Source organism: Leucoraja erinacea, chromosome 15, assembly GCF_028641065.1.
Source record: "Leucoraja erinacea ecotype New England chromosome 15, Leri_hhj_1, whole genome shotgun sequence".
NCBI lineage: Eukaryota > Metazoa > Chordata > Chondrichthyes > Rajiformes > Rajidae > Leucoraja > Leucoraja erinaceus.
In genome coordinates this window covers 22,262,116-22,285,656 of record NC_073391.1, presented here as the reverse complement: position 1 = coordinate 22,285,656, position 23,541 = coordinate 22,262,116, and the positions used below count along the sequence as shown (strand labels likewise).

The window sequence follows — 23,541 nt, the reverse complement described above, 5'->3', positions numbered from 1 at the left end:
CCTGTGGCACACTACCTGTCACAGGTCTCCACTCAGAAACACAACCTGACATCAGGGCTGTTAAGTGCCACCAGTCTCTTTGTTTTGACATTTGACTGAAACAGATATCTGTAAACATCTGATTCCCCACCTTCCCATTAAAATAACACCAAAATCCAGGCACTTCTTTTGTTGTAATCTCAGTTAATTAGGCCGGCACAGAGACGCCAACTATTGAAGGTGATGGATGGCGATGTTAATATTGGCTAAATTAAAGACACCATAAAATGGAGGATCCTGCACTTGTCAGAATTGCGTAACCCTTGTCAGCTGAACTTTACAGGCTTTGATTGGCGTCAGTCAGTCTAGGCTCAGACTGATATGCAGGATGGTAAGGGGTCCAGGTGTTCTCCCTGTTTCTCTTAAATTGATAACATGTATAGCGGTTTTGCAAACTAACCTTAAATACATCATTGCTATTGGATCGCTGCAAAAGCATTGTAAACAGTATACATAATGTTGCAAGATGGTCATCCTGTTAATTGATGTTTGGTCGAACTGTTGAGCCTTGGAGAAATTGTTTGAATCTCAGGGCACATGTTTCAATGTTTGTTCTTGTTAACTTCCTTCGAGAGCTTTCTTTCTTATACAATGTATTGAGCTGCTGTATTATTGGGCTAGGGAAATGTCTGTTATGTATGGGATTAATCGATATCTGTAATTGGGTTATTGTGGTTCGGCCCCTCGAGGACCAGGGACATATAAAAGTCCGCTACCACGAGGTCCAGTGTCGATCTTCTGGGAGAGCGGTTGTGAATGCGTGAACATCTGTAATGTCTCTGTCTGAGCGATACCTAGAGGGCTGGAACAGGCGGTGGGATAGGTACAGTAGTTGAACTGTAATGCGTTTTGTTAAAATAAAATTTAGTTGCTTCAAATGCTTGATTCATTGTTTTTACTGAAACTAGACTGGGGGGGATGCTTAGAAACGAGCAATTTACAGCGGGATTGTCATATGTTGATAGATTGGAGCGGCTGGGCATGTGTACTCTGAAATTTAGAAGGATGAGAGGGCATCTTATTGAAACATATATAAGATTAATAAGGGTTTGGACATGCTAGAGGCAGGAAACATGTTCCCAATGTTGGGGGAGTCCAGAACCAGGGGCCATAGTTTAAGAATATACTTTGCCGTGGATTGTCATCTTGTCGTGGTGGAGAAGCTTGTGTGGTCCTTATTCTGAGAGCGATGCTGTCTGGAGCTATGTTCCTGGTAGGGTCACCAATGGCGGTAAGGTCGAGGGGGAGATCTCTAACAAAGAGCTATCCAACCTAGACCTCAACGGTGGAATAGGTGGAGGATGATGGCTGACTTTAGTGGAGCGTCACAACGGCTGGGAAGGCGGATGAAGGCTGCAGCAGAAAACGGTCACAGGTCGTCTTGGACTCCATGCCACTGGATCCTGACCCAGATCTGTAAAGGACCGTGTGGTGGCTGTCTGTGCACCAGTCTCCCCACGTTAAACAAAGTCACGCAGTCGTGAGAGGACATTCATACTCGTATCGAGTGACCGCCGATGATGATGAGTTTAAGAATAAGTGATAAGCCATTTAGAATGGAGAGGAGGAAAAACCTTTTCACACAGAGAGTTGCGAGTCTGTGGAATTCTCTGCCTCAGAGTGTTCTCTGGATGCTTTAAAGAGAAGAGTATCTAACTTAGGGATAGCAGAGTTAAGGGCTATGGAGAGAAGGCAGGAATGGGGTACTGATTGTGGATGATTAGTCATGATCACATTGAATGGCGGTGCTGGCTCGAAGGGCCGAATGGCCTACTCCTACACTTATTGTCTATTGAGTTGGCAAGTGATAGGTGGATCCATGCAAGGAGGGATTGATTGACAGATGAGTCAGTGGGGGAAGAGGAAGGTGCAGATAGTCACAAAAGCTGGAGGTAATCCCAAAATCAGTCTGTACATCAAAGTTGTTAAGCGTTTTATTGTGTGCAGTCTACCATTAACTGAATAACTTCCCTTCACATTTGTCTTCCCAAAGTGCAACACTTCATACTTGTCCAGGTTAAAATCCATCTGCCATTTGTCTGTGTGTATCTGTGACTTTACATCCTTCTTCACTGTCTGTCAATCCACTCATTTTTTTGTGTGTCATCTGCAAATTTACTAACCAATCTATCTACATTTTCGACCAAGTCATTTATATATAATCACAAACAACAGAGGTTGTAGCACTGATTTTCGTCAATGCCCCAGCAAACTCCTTTCTTGCCTATCTCAGTAACCTCAGGCCTTATCTACCTAATGCTCTTTCAGAGACGCACCACCGCCTCTTTCTCGATCTCAAAATGCCCAAGCATGTTAGTATAACCCACCCTGGGCTCACTATCCTCCACGACATGCTCCGTGACGAATGTTGATGCTAAGTACTTGTTTAGTACCTTGACTATGTCCTCCAACTCCAAGCATGAATTTGCTCCTTTATCCTTGAGTGGTTCTACTCTTTCATCCCACTTGCCAGACATTTCAGAGCCCTTTTTAATTTCCCACTTGAGTTCTTTCCTGCTTTCTTTATATTCCCCAAAGATCGAGTGTGACTTAATCGTCCTAAACCTTACACATGCTTCCTTTCTCTTTTTAACCAAATTTACAACTTCTCTCATCATCCAAGGTTCCCTTACCTTGCCATTCCTATCCTTCCTCCTAACCCGGAATATGCCAGTCCTGAACGCTGATCTGCTCGTCTTTAAATGATTCCCAAATGTCAGACAAAAGTCAGACTGCAGGTGCTGGAATCTTGAACAATGAATCCTACACTTTGTGTTATGCTCCCAGACGTCAGATGAAGACCCAATAAAAACTGCTCCCTATTGTCCCCAGCTCCTACCTAATAAATTTCCCTTCACTAGCCTGCTACTTAACTCCCTGAACTCTCTTTGCAGCATTTAATTTTGCTTCCGGCCTGTGTCATTGGTATTAATAATAGACCACGATCGCTGGCTGCTCATCCCCCCTGCCACTCAGTAAACATCCTTGACCTTAGCATCAGGGAATCAATACACAATCTTGGAGACTTGCTCACAGCCATAGAAATGTGTGCCTGTACACTTAACTACAGAGTCACTTATCACTATTGCTCGCCTAGACTCAGACCTACGCTGCTGTTCAACAAAACCAGCTGAGGTGCCACTGTTCTGGCTGCTGCCGCTCTTTGCCCCGATCATTCAACAAACAATTCAGATAGAGCAGGTGGTAAAATATAGCTGCTGACATCAGACCAAAAATACATTACTCTGGGGTGGCATCTTTGAATTTTATGACCCTGAAATGTACTGACGGGATAAAAATGATGTACCTTAAGCAATCAAAAAGCTGGCAGTTATGAATAATTATTACTGATACATGGATTTATCTTCATGTATGAAGTCAAACTTTTCTTTATATCAGGTTTCAAGAATGTGATAATGATAAATTTGAAATAATGATATAACCTATTGAAAGCCTACAGATCAATCCACCAGATCAAAACATTCACTGTTTTTTAACTTTGTGATGAAAGATATACAGTGCGATGCAGCATTCCTGTCTGTGGAGACTAGAGACATACATATGCAGCTTCCTGACAACAGGCTCCGATTAGCCAATTGTCCAAATATGGGTAGACGTGCAAATGCCTCAGCATATAAGTGTGCAGAGACAGTCAATAACTCTGCTGATGACTGAAAAGAAATAAGGGGAATGAGTTCAGAGCAATATATTAAATAAAGCAGAAAGGAGGATTATTACTATGGCAATCCATAGAAGGGCCCTTTTAAACAGTTTCCTTTCTGGGTGATGAAACACCTAAAACCGTTTTGAAAATGTTCTATATTTATTCCCTCAAAGAATGAATGTCCAGCTCCTGTCCTGTCCAGTTCCTGTCAGTTTTAGGCAGCAACCAGTGCATTGAGTTTATGTCTAAATGCTAAACACCTGGAGTTTTAGCTTATCAAAGATAATTTATGGAAAACCCATATTGAGCCTGGTACTTAGAGATTACCAAGCTAATACTGTAGAGGAAAGTAGTAGTTCAGATATAAATTTTGTCAAGCATTTATAAACACTATGTAGTAGACTTTAAATATTAGAGATAGCTATAATGGGAGATCCAAGCATTCAGATTTCGAAAATGGCTGGCAGCTTGTAACTGTATATGTAAATGTACCCTGGGATAATGCCCAGAAGGTTCCACTGCAGTTGTACAGGGTCTTGGTGAGACCACACCTGGAGTATTGCGTACAGTTTTGGTCTCCAAATCTGAGGAAGGACATTAATGCCATAGAGGGAGTGCAGAGAAGGTTCACCAGAATGATTCCTGGGATGTCAGGACTTTCTTATGAAGAAAGACTGGATAGACTTGGTTTATACTCTCTAGAATTTAGGAGATTGAGAGGGGATCTTATAGAAACTTACAAAATTCTTAAGGGGTTGGACAAGCTAGATGCAGGAAGATTGCTCCCGATGTTGGGGAAGTCCAGGACAAGGGGTCACAGCTTAAGGATAAGGGGGAAATCCTTTAAAACCGAGATGAGAAGAACTTTTTTCACACAGAGAGTGGTGAGTCTCTGGAACTCTCTGCCGCAGAGGGTAGTCGAGGCCAGTTCATTGGCTATATTTAAGAGGGAGTTAGATGTGGCCCTTGTGGCTAAGGGGATCAGCGGGTATGGAGAGAAGGCAGGTACGGGATACTGAGTTGGATGATCAGCCATGATCATATTGAATGGCGGTGCAGGCTCGAAGGGCCGAATGGCCTACTTCTGCACCTAATTTCTATGTTTCTATGGTCGTCTTCAGTCCAGTAATAGGTCTGTTCTTGGTGTGAAGTGTGGAAAGCTGAGGTAACTGACATAAAGGCAACTCAGGTCGCTTCTGAGTCCCAATCCACAAAAGTGACGATAACTGTACATCTGGACTTCCCCTTATCTAGACGGTCAGAGCATAATAGGGGAAGCACAAACAACTCATGATCTTTACAGAATTGGCCTGAAATTACAAGATGGGCTACGTTTGATTGATATGGTTGAACAGCCTGTGGCTTGAACAAGTTTGTCACACCACCTCTGCTGAAGCCGTTCTTGGTTGGAATGGGATGATTAAAATGTTTCTCCTTGATCCTTTTTCCACATAGTAATCCCAGTGAATGTCTACCATTATTTATTGCTTAAATTATGTAAAATCCTCTCAAAAGCTGCAATGCATTCAACATTATAGCTAGAGTCAGGCAAACATAATCTGATGCCAAGTGTAGGGCTCTGTGGTACCAGGTTCTATTTGTTGGTTGGCGAATTGGATGATCCACATATTTCTCATTCCAGTCAATACAAGCGTACAAAAAGTAGGAATGCCTATCTGATTTACGCAATAGGCTCTTCCATGATTTAGGAATTGGAATTTTGGGACATGACTGAGAAGAGCAGGAGTGAAGCGGGAATCCTGCCTGGTATTCTATTGTACTTTTCCCAGAAGTCAATAATGCAGCTTACTAGGAACAAGGCAACAGCCAAGGTCAAAACTATGTATACTATGTATACTATCTAAAAGACCCGATGAAAGTTAACAAAGACGAGGACAAACATTAAGAAAGTTGCCATTTTAGAGATCTATTTTGGTTGTGAATGATAATGGATCAAAAAGTAAGCATGCCTGCACTTTTCAGTGAAAAGCAGCTGTATGGCACATCAGCGCGTAGTAGAAACAAAGAACTGCAGATGCTGGTTAATACACAAATGAACACAAAGTGCTGGAATAACTGTGTGGGTTAGGCAGCATCTCTGGAGAACATTTCAGGTCTGAAGAAGGATCTAGACCTGAAACGTCACTTATCTGTGTTCTCCAGAGATGTTGCCTGACCTGCTGAGTTAAGCCCCTGTCCCACTTACGGATCCTTGGCACGCTAATTACGTGACCTCGTGGTTGTGTTGAGGCGTGACAGTCCCGCGAAGGTCGTGCGCGACTTCATGCGTCCGCACAGCCGTCTGGAGCGCGTGACGTCATTTGAAGATGGACACAAAATGCAGGAGTAACTCAGCGGGACCGACAGCATCTCTGGAGAGAAGCAATGGGTGATGTTTCGGATCGAGACCCTTCTTCAGTCTGAAAGCAGGGTCTTGACCCGAAACGTCATCCATTCCTTCTCTCCAGAGATGCTGCCTGTCCAGCTGAGTTACTCCAGCATTTTGTGTCTATCTTCAATCTTCTTGGCCCCGTTCTGGGAGTAGGAGTGGGGGCGGATCTGGACTGCAACGGCCGTGAGCCCCAGGCCGAGCTCAACGATCGTTTCCTTGCTTCTGTTGCTGTTGGAGGTGAGACGTTGCGTCGCGCCAGGGTCTTGGGCCTGTCCCACTTTGGCTGTCAGTTACGCGACAGGCCGGTGGCGCGCGAAGATTTCGTTCGCTACAAAATTTCGGAGCGCCGCACAACTCCATACCTCTCCGCGCTTCTCAGTGGGACCAGCCCCGCGCGGCCACACGATACCCGTGCGCCTTAACACGACGACAAGGTCGCTTAATTTGCATGCCAAGGGCACGTAAGTGGGACAGGGCCTTAACTCCATCACCTTGCGTCCTTTATTAGTACATTGTGTTTTTCTTTCCAGTGTCATTTGATTGAAATTTGTTTTTTGTTTTATCTTGATAATAATCATTTTCAGATCATTTTGCATCACTCTGGAAAATCAAAATAGGACACCTCTAAGCATGTGACAATCAGGCCCTTGACAATATTTCTGTATTGAAAGTGCCAAGGACAGTATAATAGCTTACATAATGCCTCTTTTGCAGCACTGCAATAAAACTCTGACCATGTTTTTCTGCTTCGAACCTCTCCCCATACATCCCATAGAACAGGGTCAGGGTACATCACCCCACCCTTCCTCCTTTAATCTCCATTAACCGTAGCACAAGGCTCTTCCCCAATCAAACCCAATCCGGGTCCATGTTCACCAGCCATCCCTGACTCACACTCCTATCTGTGATCCAACACCAAAGCAGCACATTTTTGATTGAGGAAGTATGCAATACTCATCCAAGGGCAGAACTGAAGTTTGAAGCAGGGGTTGGGGTTACCAGAACCAGAGCAGTCTTTGGTCTCCAGGAATGCTTACTTACTCAGATTCAGATTCAACAACTTTAATTGTCATTGTCAGTGTACAATACAGAGACAACGAAATGCAGTTAGCATCTCCCTGGAAGAGCGACATAGAATATGATTTCAATAAATAAATCTATTTACATGCATACAGTCATAGTGTTTTTCCTGTGGGAGGAGTGTCCGGGGGGGGGGGGGGGTGGTGATTGGCAGTCACCGAGGTACAGTGTTGAGTAGTGTGACAGCTGCAGGGAAGAAGCTGTTCCTGGACCTACTGGTCCGGCAACGGAGAGACCTGTAGCGCCTCCCGGATGGTAGGAGGGTAAACAGTCCATGGTTGGGGTGAGAGCAGTCCTTGGCGATGTTGAGCGCCCTCCGCAGACAACGCTTGCTTTGGACAGACTCAATGGAGGGGAGTGAGGAACCGGTGATGCGTTGGGCAATTTTCACCACCCTCTGCAGTGCTTTCCGGTCGGAGACAGAGCAGTTGCCATACCATACTGTGATACAGTTGGTAAGGATGCTCTCGATGGTGCAGCGGTAGAAGTTCACCAGAATCTGAGGGGACAGATGGACCTTCTTCAGTCTCCTCAGGAAGAAGAGACGCTGGTGAGCCTTCTTGACCAGTGTTGAGGTATTGTGGGTCCAAGAGAGGTCATCGGAGATGTTGACCCCCAGGAACCTGAAGCTGGAAACACGTTCCACCTCCGTCCCGTTGATGTGGATGGGGGTGTGCGCGCTGCCCCTAGACTTCCTGAAGTCTACAATGAGCTCCTTGGTCTTCTTGGAGTTAAGGGCCAGGTTGTTGTCAGCGCACCATGCTGCTAGGAACTGGACCTCCTCCCTATAGGCCGACTCATCATTGTTGCTGATGAGGCCAATCACCGTTGTATCATCTGCATACTTGATGATGGTGTTAGTACCATGTACAGGTGTGCAGTCGTAGGTGAAGAGGGAGTAGAGGAAGGGGCTCAGCACACAGCCCTGTGGAACGCCGGTGTTCAGGGTGAGGGTTGAAGAAGTGTGCTTGTCTAACCTAACAGACTGGGGTCTGTTGGTTAGAAAATCCAGTATCCAGTTGCAGAGGGAGGGGTCGATGCCCAGATTACCGAGTTTGGTGATCAGTTTAGAGGGTATAATGGTGTTGAATGCTGAGCTGTAATCGATGAACAGCATTCTTACGTAAGTGTCTCTGTTGTCGAGGTGGGAGAGGTACTCCTGTTCTTGCAGTAGGCAAACTGATAGGGATCCAATGTGGGGGGTAGGCAGCCTTTGAGGTGTGCCAGGACCAGCCTCTCGAAGCACTTGGTGATGATGGGAGTAAGTGCAACTGGGTGGAAGTCGTTGAGGCTTGCCGCAGTGGAATGTTTTGGCACCGGCACGATGGAGGCAGTTTTAAGGCACGTGGGGACAACTGCTTGGGCAAGTGACAGGTTGACGTGGGAACAGCTGCTTGGGCAAGTGACAGGTTGTTCTGTTCTTTTGGGTGTACAATACATTTCTTGAGTTATTTAGTTGTGAAATGGCTTTCTCGGTTTCTTGTTAGGACTAGTGGCAAAACAGAACCAAACTGGCTTTTGAGAAAAAGAGAACAGGACTTTCATGTCAAGATCTGAATTGTGGCTGAGGAGGTCTTCGAACTGTTCTTTCCTGTAGATGTTGACTGATCTCTTTGTGGTAAGTTCTTGGCTGTCAGCAGAGTGGAGTCTGTCTATAGATGACCTTGACAGCATTGAAGAATCCATGCATTTCATAGCTTCCAGTGATTTACAGGGCCTACTGTGCTCTTTCCACCCACCATTGTTTAGGTCTCTGGATGGTGGGAAAGCACAAGGTAAAATGTCATGGAAGAGTCTTGCCATTAATTGTATATTCTCCCCTTACATTCAACTTCTCAATGTGCCGCAGCTCACACTTGCTTGGGCTAAACTCCATCTGCGGACAAATGGCAGGTGGAGTTTGATCTGAGCAAGCGAGGAGTTGTACTTTGGGAGATAAAATGTTAGGCAAAAATATACAATTGATGGAAAGACCCTTAACAGCATTGATGTACAGAGGGATTTGGGGGGCCAAGTCTATTACTCCCTTAAAATGGCAACACAAGTAGATAAATTGGTAAAGAAGGCATATGGTATGCTTGCCTTAATTGGATGGGGCCTTGAGAATAAGAGTCAGGAAGCCATGGTGCAGATTTATGGGACTTTCGTTGGGCCATATTTAGAGCATGTACTTCTGATCACCCCAAAACAGGAAGAATGTTGAGGTTTTGGAAAGAGTACGGAGGAGGTTTACCAGAATGATGCCTACATTAGGCATTAGGTATAGGGTGAGGTTGAATTGTTTTCTCTGGACGCTGGAGGTTGATGGGAGAACATAGATAGGATAGACACAGAACCCTTTTCCCAGGATGGAAACATCAAATACTTGAGGGCATTGTTTTAAGGTGCAAGGGGCAAAATTTAAAGATGCGCAGAGCAAGTTTTGTTTTACACAGTTGATGGGGTGTGCCTGGAACATACTGCCAGGGGTCGTAGTGGAGGCAGATATGATAGGTACACAAAAAAGCTGGAGAAACTCAGCGGGTGCAGCAGCATCTATGGAGCAAAGGAAATAGGCAACGTTTCAGGCCGAAACCTTTCTTCCTGAAGGCAGATATGATAGTGGCTTTTAAGAGACCTTTGCATGGGTACATGGATACGAAGGGAATGGAGGGATATTGGCATCATGTTCGGCATGGACTTGGTGGGCCGAAGAGCCTGTTCTTGTGCTGTATCATTCTATGATACATATTGAATTACCTGCAGGAAGTGCCCTGAGAAGGGAACTGGTTAATGGAGATGGAAGAACAAATTAGGGAGTGATGGAGAATCATTGAAATTGGCTCTGCTGTAGGTTAGGATCATTTCTTACTTGCCAACATGAACCATAAATAAAGTGGAGATGAATTTCTACAGCTAACTGAATTTGAGATGAATGGCCCACTGTTCCCTCCTATGATGGTGTAAAAGACTTTAGTAGGGATGGACATCCTTACGGTGCTGTTGTCTTCCTTTCATTTGAACTTAGTATGTGGTGGAGATCCTATCTGCTGCATCTATAAATGAATGCACTCCTTACTACAATGTGGGGATAACTCTTCAGCCACCAGGAGAAGATGTTTGAGGATCCTTGCAGTGGCACACACCAAGGAGATGTCTCAGTGGTTATCACAATCAAATTTGAATCCTTTCTTGATCCTGATTGCTGCATCACTCAGGTCCTCTGATATATCCTCTTCCCATATGTTGGTAATGAAATTCTGCATCTGTGACTGTTTTTGGTTGTGGCCAAATTTTAGATCAGCAGGGATACCATTTGCTCCCCATATTAAAAGAAACCAGGCACAGGTAACTTTCATTCTACAATCTGAAGTGTGAGACTTGGAAATATCAGAATCCTCATGGACTATACCAACCGTGACTGACCCAAAAACTCCTCTACTGTCAAAGTATAGTAATTCAGAACTTCTACATCAACATTACCAAGTTGTGTGAGGCACACTCAACGTGAGACTATCAGTTTAAAGAATAATGTGCTTTAATGTGGAGAATCACACCAGAGAACGTGAGAATCACACCAGTTTACCAATAATGTGGGGGATTGGCCTTGGGTCATATGATAGTAGAATTAGGCCATTCGGCCCATCAAGTCCACTCCACCATTCAATCATGGCTGATCTATCGCTCCCTCCTAACCCCATTCTCCTGCCTTCTCCCCATAACCTTTGACACCTGTACTAATCAAAAATCTATCTGTCTTAAAAATATCCACTGACTTTGTCTCCACAGCCTTCTGTGGCAAAGAATTCCACAGAATCACCACCCTCTGACTAAAGAAATTTCTCCTCATCTCCTTCCTGAAATCACGTTCTTTAATGCTGAGGTTATGACATCTAGTCCTAGACGCTCCCACTAGTGGAAACATCCTCTCCACATCCACTCTATCCAAGCCTTTCACTATTTTGTATGTTTCAATGAGATCCCCCCTCAATCTTCTAAACTCCAGCACCTTAGAAAAAAAGGAGCGGCACAGTGACGCAGTGGTAGTTGCTGCCTTACAGCACCAGAGACCCAAGTTCGATCCTGACTACGGGTGCCATCTGTACGGATTTTGTAAGTTCTCCCTGTGACCGCGTAGGTTTTCTCCCACACCCCAAATACGTATAGGTTTGTAGGTTAATTGACCGGTAAAATTGTAAATTGTTCCTAGTGGGTAGGATAGTGCTGGTGTACGGGGATCGCTGGACAGCGCGGACCCGGTGGGCCGAAGGACCTATTTTCGCGCAATATCTCTAAAGTCTAAAAGTCTAAAGAAGGGACGGTACCTTCAAATGAACTTTACCTTGAGATTCTAGTTGCCTGTCACTTTAAATCTTCATTCCACTCCTGTATTGACTCATAAAGAGTTTTCTCATTTTACTACCTTGCAGATTTTTACGTGTAATTTATGTACAAGTTATGTATGATTTATGTTTTTGTATGTTTGTCTGAGTCTATGTGCCTGTAATGCTGCTTCAGGTAAGATTTTCATTGTACCTATATCCCACCGTACTTGTGAATTTGATAATAAACGTGACTTGATGTTTCAGATTTTTCTGAATCCATCCTTTCTGCAGCAAAAGCTAAGTCACAACTTATGAAGTTTATGATGAGAATTGCTTTTTGCTTCCTATTCTCATAATTAGGATGGAGGACCTAAACATTCTAAATGTGCGAGATTTTGTCTGTTGTTTTATTTTGGTATTTTTGTAAACTATACAATTTCAGACTCAGTGGCATTATTATAGAGAACACTTTTGTTAACTTGAAATCCATGTGCATTCCAGCCAGAAATATAATGATATGTGACAATTTAGTTCACTATATGTGGTAATTGAAATATATAACCTGATGTCTTGCAGTGGTTAAAGTGAAATTTCTTGCTCGTTTCCTTTTTCTGAAAGATTGATAATAATTGGCTCCGACAATCAATCTCTCCCAACAATTCCTGCAAGTTATTTAATGGAATTACCTTTAGTGTCTGCTAAACTGTGTAGATAGTATTGTTTCCATGCTCAAGTGTGGCATAGTCCATGCTCCAACAGACTATTATAAGGAGACTCCAGGTTGAACTCATCGAAAACAGCAAATCGCAAATCTGAAACATGCACTCCAAATGCGGCTGCAATCTTGCTTACCACGTACAAGGTCCTCAGATTCTCAACATCACAAGGGCAAAACTAATATTTAGTATTCATCAACACTGGCGCTAGCATATTCATTGCTGAAGTTAAAATCATTTTGATAAGAAAATCCTGATTTGAGAAAGTATTTGTTCAGAACTGTTGGGGTTTTTTCTGTTATCAATATTACTTCGACCAATAATAAAACAAAAACTGGACTTTTATGAATTAGTAATGAAAAAAAGGTCCTACATAGGTTATAGCAGTGTTCCGTTCCTGAAACCTGTTTGTAAACCCAGTGTGCAAGTCGAAAATGCAGCATTCCCACATGGCAGAAGATGCATGCTCCTCAGCAGCCAGCAAATTCATACCCAATATTCACCCCAATGTACAGGCAATGTACAATGTACAGATCATAAGCTGGGGAGGATATGTAGGCCATTCTGTCCTTCATACGCAGTCTGCTCAATTAATGATAACAAGTGCACTTTGCCTCAGCGCCACTTTCCAGCACTCACTCATATTCTATTAATATCTTCCTGTCCAATTAAACCTATAATGGCACCATAAAGAAAAATGTGGCAAAATCATCTTATTTTGGCGATGTAGCCGCTATCCGTTCCATCCATTTGAATATTTTTGTATTTCTTTGATTGTAAGCCAAAATACCACAAGAAAATAATTGATGCAGCTGAACCCGTCTCAGATCTTGTATGTTACAGCCGACTTTGCTTCATCATTTTATGTACAAAATATATGTAAACTTCATTTTAAAATGTTGAACTTACTTACCATAGGATCCCTTTCTCCTCCCACCAGTTTTTTTACGGCACCATCCTTTAGTGATACAGAACGGATTGTGCTGCTCTCACTGTCTGCAACAAAAAGGCAATTCCACTCCCGGGGAGCTACACACAAGCCTGATGGCTGAGCAAATCCTGCTTTGCGAGGGTAGGAATTGTTTCTATTTTCCTCATGACCATTTCCAGCAAAACGAACGCAAGTTCCCTTCTTGTACTCACTGGGAGGCACAGGTAAATTGATATGCACATTAATAAAACAAATATAAATATATAAGCTGCATTACATCATTTTAAATGTGTTTAGAATGAAAATGTAAATATTTTCTTTTTTTACGAGGATATGTAGTTAAACCAAGCTATACACAAATTACTGCAATATTTGAATTAGATCAACAGTTTAGACGATTTAAAATTTCTGTATGTGATCCAATTCAAATAATGAACAACATGTTCTCTAAAACATAATTGGTACCTATTCATAGTGAACAACATAGCAATTTCTTTCTTCTGCATATTCCTCACTATTTTGGAAAGCACATTAACCAAGTGACACTGCCTGGAATGCATCTGAACAGACTGGCAGCAGCCACAGAGGTATGTGAATGCTTTTAGATTTTATTTTTGGTTTGGACTCCCTGGTGGATCACAAGGATACAGAAAAGCTGCATCTAAATTTCCCAGTGCTGTTCTTTGGCTTAAACCAATAGCAGAAATTTGCTGTTTAACGACATGAGGCCATGATACTGTGTTATTTGTGCATAAACTATGCAGTAACTTGCATTAGGAGTATTGTGTTCCGATTTGGTCATCCTGCTACAGGAAGGATGTTGTTCAGCTGGAAAGAGCGTAGAGAAGATTTACAAAGATGTTGCCAGGACTTGAGGGACTAAGCTATAGGGAGAGGTTGAGCTGGATAAGACTGTTTTCCTTGGAATGCAGGAGGATGAGGGATGATCATATCGAGGCATACAAGATTGTTTAGTAGGGGAATCAAGAACCAGAGGACATAGGTTTAAGGTAAGATGGGAATAGTTTAATAAGAACCTGAGGTGCAACCTATTCACACAGAGGGTGGTGCGTATTTGGAATGAACTGCCAGAGAAGGTAGTTGAGGTAGCTGTAGGTACTATAACAACATTTAAAATACGTTTGGATAGGTACATGGACAGGAACGGTTTAGAGGTATATGGTACAAACACAGGCATGTGGGGGTAGTGTAGATGGGGCATCTTGTTTGGCATGGGTACGTTGGGCCAAATGGCCTGTTTCCATTCTGTTTGACTCCACAACTTCAGGCGAGCTTATTGAGATGTGTCATCTTCCTGTTAGCTACAGGAAAATGGCATCTTACTGTCTGCTTTGACATGAACTGCATTGAATGGCAGAAAGTTCCCACATGGTAGCAATGAACTAAACATAGCAGAGAAAGTCATGTCAATTTTAGTAACTACCCTTTCAGAATGTGTACGAATTACTGCCCAATAAAGTATGCTAGCTGCGAAATCAGCGGCAACAAGTCTAAATTCCCATATATGCTGATTTTGGGTGGTGATTTTTTAAAAATATAACATTTTAAACTTTACACGCCCCATTGTTCTTTTCCACTCTAATTCAATCTAATTTTCCTTCTCATTCTCGACCATATAGAAACATAGAAATTAGGTGCAGGAGTAGGCCATTCGGCCCTTCGAGCCTGCACCGCCATTCAATATGATCATGGCTGATCATCCAACTCAGTATCCCGTACCTGCCTTCTCTCCATACCCTCTGATCCCCTTTGCCACAAGGGCCACATCTAACTCCCTCTTAAATATAGCCAATGAACTGGCCTCAACTACCCTCTGTGGCAGAGAGTTCCAGAGATTCACCACTCTCTGTGTGAAAAAGGTTCTCCTCATCTCGGTTCTAAAGGATTTCCCCTTTATCCTTAAGCTGTGACCCCTTGTCCTGGACTTCCCCAACATCGGGAACAATCTTCCTGCATCTAGCCTGTCCAACCCCTTAAGAATTTTGTAAGTTTCTATAAGATCCCCTCTCAATCTCCTAAATTCTAGAGAGTATAAACCCAAGTCTATCCAGTCTTTCTTCATAAGACAGTCCTGACATCCCATATTTTATGCCCATCATTCACTCCAACATTCTCGTCCGTTCACTGTTAATTTCATGATCGTTTAATCTGTCTGGTTAACTTTCCCAATTCACTCATGTCCCCAAATTTCCATGTTCCCTTGCAGCAACTAGGATCAGGCCAGGATTCTATTCCTTGGAGTGCAGGAAGATGAGGAGTGATCTTATAGAGGTGCTCTAAATTGGGTAATGCACTGAGTCTCTCGCCCAGAGTAGGGGAATCAAGAACCGGAGGTGATAGGTTTAAGGTGGGGGCGGGGGGTGAGATGAGACAATTTAAAGAGAACTCGAGAGGTAACTTTTTCACACAAAGGGTGGTAGCTGTGTGGAATGAGCTGCTGGAGGAGATAGTTGAGGCAGGTACTATTGCAACATTTATGAAACATTTAGACAGGTACATGGATAGGACAGGTTTAGAGGGATATGGGTCAAATGTGGGCAGTTAGGACTAGAATAGTTGGGACATGTTGGCTGGTGTGGGCAAGTTGGACCAATGGGCCTGTTTCCACGCTATAAGACTCTGCCTCTATAACGTGTACTTTGTGCATTAATAAAACAAGTGATTCAGGAAGCTCTCATAAGGTGAAGCATCATCTGTGGAAAGTGAAACAGGTCCGAAAGCTTTTATCATGCTGTGTAAGAGAGAAAACCAATTTGTTTTTAGTGGTCAATAAGATGGGTGGATTTATGAGAATTTGCCTCGCAAAAAAAAGTTAAAAAAGTCAAATATGCAAAGGAAAATTGTATTAATAGCAGACAGCATTTCAATTCACTCTCGGAACAAATTATGGCAACTAGCTTAAGCTGTGGATTGTTTCCATTAGATTGTTTCCATTCTAAAACTTTGTTTACATTTACTGATATTTAGCAGATATAAATAGACAGCTCCACCAATTAAACCATTCCTGATATAATAGCTGAAATACTCCAGGTAAAACTATTCCTTCGCAGTCTTCTTGGTTTTTTTCGAACCACAAAAAATAATTACTTGAAAATTAGTTTCAACCTCAAAATATTTCAAGGTTTTACTAGAGCAACAATTAAAACATGTCATTTTGATTGGATATTTAGGATACATGAACCTAATGATCAATTCTTTAGCCATATCCTTTTTGTACCGTTCCATTGAGAGGCATGATTTTTGAAAAACTCAGTTTACGTTGCACCACTTCTTTTAATTACATAATCTGAATACATTACAATGCAATTAATAATTTGGCGAAACGCAGATGTTTTTCTTAATGAACATTTTAATGTAGACAGAAGAAAAAATTATAACGCAATGAAAAACTGAAACCAAATATCACTACCTAAACGAGCATTCTTGGAGACTTTGGAATTCCAGCCACATCATCGCACAGTTTGTACTGGAATTTAAATCATGCAGCTTCTATAAAGAGTGTGCAATTACCACTTGACAGAAAACTACCCAGCAACGAATACGAATAACAATGCCAATCTGTTAATTTTAACTCCAAATGAAGGTTATGTAAGTTAACTCAGTTCAATACTGCTGCAGGGTGACTTTCAGAAATTACTAAAATATTATCTTTAATGACTTACGTTCCACCTGGAAGTTTTCCATCTTCTAAAAAAATGACCCATATTTGATGAGTGCCGGCCATTGCAATAAACAAAAGATTGTGTTCAGCATGACCTGGATATAGAACAATTAAAAGTTTGGGAATTAATTTCAAAGTATAATTTTTTTGAGAGAGATAGATTGCGAAAGATGTGAGAGTCTAGAACTAGGGATCATAACTCAGAAGAAGAGATTGATTGTTTAGGACTGAGATGAGGAAGATTACTTCAATGAGAAGAATGTAAATCTTTGAAACAGTTAATCTAGTCATGCACAAGGATATTCAAGACTGAAATCTAAATATTTTTGGGGGACTAAAGGAAGGGAAATGAGGATAACATGGGACAGCAGAATTTATGCAGGTATTCAGCCTTGATTTTATTGAATAGACAAGCAGGTTCAACAGGCTGCACAATTTATCTACCTATACATTTAAAGAAATATGGGCATTACTTGCAAGACCAGCATTTATTATCCATCCTTAAAAAAACAGAGTTTTACAGCATTTTAAATGTTAAATACTTTTATATTCTGCCAAAGGCATTAAGATCAGTTAAGCCCGTCCCACTGCGGCGACCTAATTGGCGAGTTTAGAAGAATTTAGGAGAGTTCGAAAAAGTGTCATGTTGAAGACCTCCTCAGACTATAGACTTCATTTGACTATGATGAAGACTAGCTTCGACTAGCTTCGGGAAAATTGGACATCGAATAGTGGAGAGTGAAGACGACCTCCTTCTCCTTCGACTATGTTGAAGACCTCCTTCGACTATGTTGAAGACTATCTACGACTACCTTCAACTACCTTCGACTACCCTCGATTACCTACGAATAACATGCCGACCTACTACAACCTATATCGACTAAACATATGAGTAAAAAAATATAGATTTTTTTAATGGCGACCTTTTTTTACTCGTGTTGAAAAATACGCCGTGACCTAGCTGAGGCCTCGAGTACGCGGGGACTACTCTCGAGCATGGAGAAGAGTTACAAACACCTCCTAGGATCTTGTGTCGACCATGCTGCGAGTATGAGTCGAGGGCAAACTCGTCTAAATTCGCCAATTAGGTCACCCCAGTGAGACAGGGGCTTTATTTTCAACGTTTATTAAAATCTAGAACAGGATCATGCCCTAACCTTGATTTAAAATTAGTATAATTAATCTTAAAAATAACTTGTGCATGCATGGTGGTTGTTAGTGGTTTAAACAATCTCTATCTTTGCAGGGACTTTAAAAGCATTGCATTGTAGCATTATCAAACAAATATTGACACCAAGCCACGGATAATAGGATGGATGAACATAAGCTTTAAAAGAGTTTATTAAACATTAAGAGAGAGGGTATGGTTTAGATAGATAATTCAAGAGCACAGGCCCTCAGCTGCCAGTGCACAGCCACCAAGAGTGATGTGAATAAATTACAGCAGGAGGCTTGAATTAGAGAGCAGATATTTTAGCCAGGACTTAAAAAGATTACATATTGCGTTGAGGCGAGTTATGAATACAAGATTGAGAACGTAAAATTGAGGCATTGTTTAAATGAGCACCATAAATGAAATACAAGTAAAATGTAATCCAAGTAAAAGAATAAGCAGAAGAGTTTTGAGTAAAGTTTACCGAGAATAGAATAAGAAAGAGTGTGTTGCAATAGTCAAGTCCAGAGGGAAAGAAAAGTCATAGATGAGGTTTCAGCAAGAGATGAACATCCACTTGCATAATTAACTGAAATGCTGCTTCAGCATTGAATTATAAACAAGGTAGCTGTATGAAAATATTATACAATAAGAAAGACTTGCATTTAGGTTAAGCGAAAATATTGTCAAGTTCTCCAGGAAAAAGATTGCTTTTCCTCAAAAAATAGTGCAAATCAATCTCATATCGCCACCTTAGATGGCAAATTCACAGAAATAGCTCTTTTGGCCTAACTAATGCTACTCTTAGGCTTTCTCTCTTACATCTGAACCAATGTAATATCCTATTCCAGGACCACCAAATACCTATGTGCTTTACCCTTAAATGCGTCTTTACTATTTGCCTCAGCTACTCTGTGAGGAAGTGTGCTCCACATTCTCACCACTTTGGTTCTTCAAGATAGTTCTTCTGAATTTCCCATTTGATTTTCCAATTAGTATGTTACATTGATAGATTCTAGTTTACCACATTCCTAACTAAATATTTGTGGCATTTGACAAATTTTTCATAATGTTAAAGATTTATGTATTCTCTTTTTACAAGAGAGAAGAAATGCAAATCTGTTTATCCTTTTCTGAAATACAGTATCACTGCCATTGCAGGACTTTAAATTCCTCACTGACACTTCAGTTCGGATTCTGTGCTTCAAGTCTCTGAGTGGAATTTGTAACCACGACTTGTGTCTCAGAGATATGAGCCACCACTAAACCATTACTAATTATGGGGAAATATACCGTAATATTGCTAATCCATTTGCATTAAATTTGTTGAGTTTCTTGCTTAATAATCTTTTATGTGCTGAAAAATGCCATTGAATACTAACTTTGAATTGAACTTATCCTGACCATAACGCCCACATAGAATTTGTATACATTCCTAAATTCAATAAATTCTGCAATAGAACCATTATAAACACAGAAACAGATCTTCAGCCCACCACGTCTGTCTTAACCAGCAATCACGCATTTTACCTTCATTCAATTTTTTCTCTCACATCCCCATCAACTCTCCCACAAATTGTACCACTCACCAAAATGCTAAGAGCAAATTAGAATGGCCAGTTAGGAATCTGCATGTCTTTGGGATGAAGTAGGAAAATAGGATACCTTAGAGATGTCTATACAAACATATGGAGAACATGCATAGTCCACACAGCCAGGGCCAAGTGTCAGGATTGAACCTGGGTTGTGGTAGAGTTATGACATAACTCTACCACAGCACCTCCCTGTATCCCTTGAAATTGGCATATTTAACATGGTACATCTAGCTTGGCAAATCTATTTATTTACTTACATAGAAGTCCACTCAGTTCAGTGGGTCCATGCAGTTTGCAGCAAAGTCATCCCATTATTTCCACTGCCCCACTCTACTTCCTTGCACCCCAGCAACTTATTTTCTTCTAGTGCCTATCAACTTCCCCCCAATTCATTTAAAGTTTATCAGTACTAAGAGTTAATTTACAGAATTAACCTACCAGCACATCTTTAGGATGCGAGACGAAACTGGATCACCTGGAGGAAACCGACACATACGTGGGGGAAAAGAGTGCAGACTCCACACAGGCAACATGAATGAATCAGGAATGAAGCAGGTCTCTGTGGCCGTGAGGCAGTGGAGCTACTGTTGCACCACCGTACTTACTGCTGTCACAATTTGTTGTGCTCCCTGAATCACTTGCTGCATGATGTTGTGAACTATACACAACCAAAACTATTATCTGATAGAACACATGTAGTAGCAAAATAATATTATCTTCAGGAGGAAAACAATCACACACTGACACAATTAGGTTATGGTTTGAGTAGAGATTTGGTTCTCACAAGGGAATACTTCAAATACAAAACGTACAAAATTGCAAAGATGAATTAAATGCAGCACATATTGAAAAGATTAAATGGGTAGCTGTTGCCCAGTGACTATTCTCCAAAATACCATCTTACAAAATAATTCCTACTAAATTCAATATTTTAGCTTTTAGTAATATCAGACTCCTGCATTAATATCCTGGATAAGTTTAACCTCTTTAATTCAGTTCCAAATCTGATGATTGTTAAAATAATAAAGTTAAATGGGGCAAATCTCCTGTGGAGATCCACAATGGATCACCTGGTGGATATTGTTGGCAATCCATACAGATTGTGGGTTGCCATTGAGGATGTCTAGGATACAATTGTATTGGGACGAGGCAAAGAGCCAGTTCCTTGAGTTTGACGGTCAGTTTGGAAAGAACTGTAGTGTTGAACACAGAGCTGTGGTCAGTGAACAACAACATGACAAATGTGTTCCAGAGCTGAGGAGAAAACCAGTAAAGTCGCATCCACTGTCAATCTGTTGAGGTGGTAGACAAATTGAAGTAACTGGTGCAGGAGTTGTTTTGTATCTTAACCAACCTCTCGCAGCACTTCATCACAATGGACGTGAATGCCACCGGTTGGTAGTCACTGAAGCATGACACATTGCTCTCCTTGGGCACCGGCATTATGGATGCCCTTTTAAAATAGGTGGTGTCCTCAGATGGTAGTAGTGAGAGGTCAAAGATGTTTGTGAAAACTCCAGTTAGTTGGTCTGTGCAGGTTTTGAGAACATGGCTAGGTACACAACCAGGCCTAACGCTTTCCAAAGGTTCACCCTCCAGAAGGATCTTCAGACATTGGCCTTAAAGGCTGAGATTACAGGGTCATCAGGGGCTGAGGTGGCCCATGAAGATACATTATTATTCTCACTTTCTAAGTGAACATAAAAAGCATTGATGTCTGAGAGTGATGTATCACTGTCACTTGAGCTACACCTCCTTTGTAAGAAATGCTGGTGTGCAAATGTCTAGCTAACTGCATAGTGGAAGACCTACCTGAATATTTTAATTGTTCAAACATTCGTCAAACTATTTTAGGATGCTCTTTGTAAAGTAAATATTTCTATTCAGCAGGTAAAAATATCAAAGGTAAAGTCAGTTCTAGTTTTGTTCTGATCTATAACAGTTAATGAAAAAATATTATTAACTCAATTGAAGTTTTGAACTAATAAAAATAGAAACGTACAAAACAAAATATAATGTTATCAAATTATTTCTGTGCTTACAATTCATCCATAAAATCAGTGCGTTTCACATCAAGAGTCAAACGCAACATCCGCTTAAAAATTAAATGAGAAGGCATAACAAACTAGATTTGCCCTGTTATCTTCACAGACAGTACTAAGTGGCCATGGCTAAATACCACCTCATTATCCAATCAAACATATACACAGCTAATTTTAGACAAATTATTAGTTTCACTAAACATAGAAACATAGAAATTAGGTGCAGGAGTAGGCCATTCGGCTCTTCGAGCCTGCACTGCCATTCAATATGATCATGGCTGATCATCCAACTCAGTATCCCGTACCTGCCTTCTCTCCATACCCTCTGATCCCCTTCGCCACAAGGGCCACATCTAACTCCCTCTTAAATATAGCCAATGAACTGGCCTCGACTACCCTCTGCGGCAGAGAGTTCCAGAGATTCACCACTCTCTGTGTGAAAAAAGTTCTTCTCATCTCGGTTTTAAAGGATTTCCCCTTATCCTTAAGCTGTGACCCCTTGTCCTGGACTTCCCCAACATCGGGAGCAATCTTCCTGCATCTAGCCTGTCCAACCCCGTAAGAATTTTGTAACATGATGATTATTAGATTATACTAAGTTTAATCTTCAAATTGTAAAATAAATACCTATTTCAGATGGTTCTACAATCTCATATGATCGAATGATCCAAGAAAATACAGACAGGTGTAAGTGGCACTTTGTCACTTCTTGACAGGTTGAGTAAAAGTCGTAAGTACAAAGCATCCCATTAAAGTTGTTTATCTTTAAATGGGTTGAAACCAAACAATAACAATGCCTAACAGTAGCATCCAAAAGTGTAAGAATAGAGATCTATAACTCATACCAACCCCTATTTCAAGAAAATAAATAGCAAGCATGTCATATGAATACATGCATTAGTTATTGTGTCCCTATCATGGATAACCTTAGCTTCCCCTGGAAATATTTTTCAATGTTGATTAAATAATTTAAAAATAGCCGATAAGCTTGATTTCTAATGCAGAGATTTTCAGATTTCCACAATGTTCTGCTGTCGTACTTGTATTCCTTTTATAAACAAGTGGTAAGACTTTGTGAAATTATTTAGGAATTGGGAAAATGGAGGTCATCTGAAAATGAAGGTAGTATAAAATGTATAATTAAGAGGAAATGTTTGTGAGTCTAAGTCACCGTTTTTTCCTCTACTTTCCTCCTCTTATCATACATTCCTACAATGCCAGGACTGATCAACGCTTAGCTCAGAGGCATAACTGGTGTGGAATGAGAGAGAGGTTTTGTTTAATCAGTTCAACTGCCTCCTTACAGATGTTCCTTCTCTGTGAAGCTGTTCAGTCAACTTTTAAAGCTCTTTAAAATAGATCAAGAGGCTTTTTTTGGTGAACAATAAACTAATTCTAATTGTTAAAAGAGCATCAGTCAGCTTGCCTCTTCCGGCATGGTCCAGACTCAGCCTAATGCTCGGAGCCTGACTCTCTGTTTATCAGTGTGGCATAAGGAGTGGCTGGCAAATCTCATGAGACCCCACACTAGGTTATTGCCAGTTAAATTAAAGTTATAAATGTTAAATATATTAAAGTGTTACAAAATCAAAAACATATTAAAAAATTGAAATTATCAATGACATCAAATAAAAAACTTAATTTACCTTTCCTGCAACAACTAATTTTGCCAATTCATTTTGATTGCTAATATCAAAGACCCATACCAACCTGGCCACATTCACTTTTCACTGTGATCATCAGGAGCATGAGAACTATTACCTCTAAGTTCAAGAACAGCTACTGTCCATCAACTGTCAGATTCTTGAACCACTTTGTACCACCCTAATAACAACCCTACCACAGCAGCGAACCACTACCGACATTGCACTTCTAAGTAGTTCTACATATTTTGTTTTTTGCACTATCAGGATCTGTTTTTAAGAATAACTGATAATTTATTA

General features: G+C 41.3%; 1 protein-coding gene across 1 annotated transcript in view; it reads right to left on the bottom strand.

Annotated features, from left to right (window-relative positions):
- nhlrc2 (NHL repeat containing 2) overlaps nucleotides 1–23,541 on the bottom strand; it is a 77,275-nt gene that overhangs the window by 12,439 nt on the left and 41,295 nt on the right. The window contains exons 6-7 of the mRNA XM_055646897.1: nucleotides 16,810–16,903; nucleotides 13,109–13,337 (exon numbers count right to left, since the gene is read on the bottom strand). Of these exons, the coding sequence (XP_055502872.1) occupies nucleotides 13,109–13,337; nucleotides 16,810–16,903 (323 nt within the window). The remainder of the gene's footprint in view (nucleotides 1–13,108; nucleotides 13,338–16,809; nucleotides 16,904–23,541) is intronic.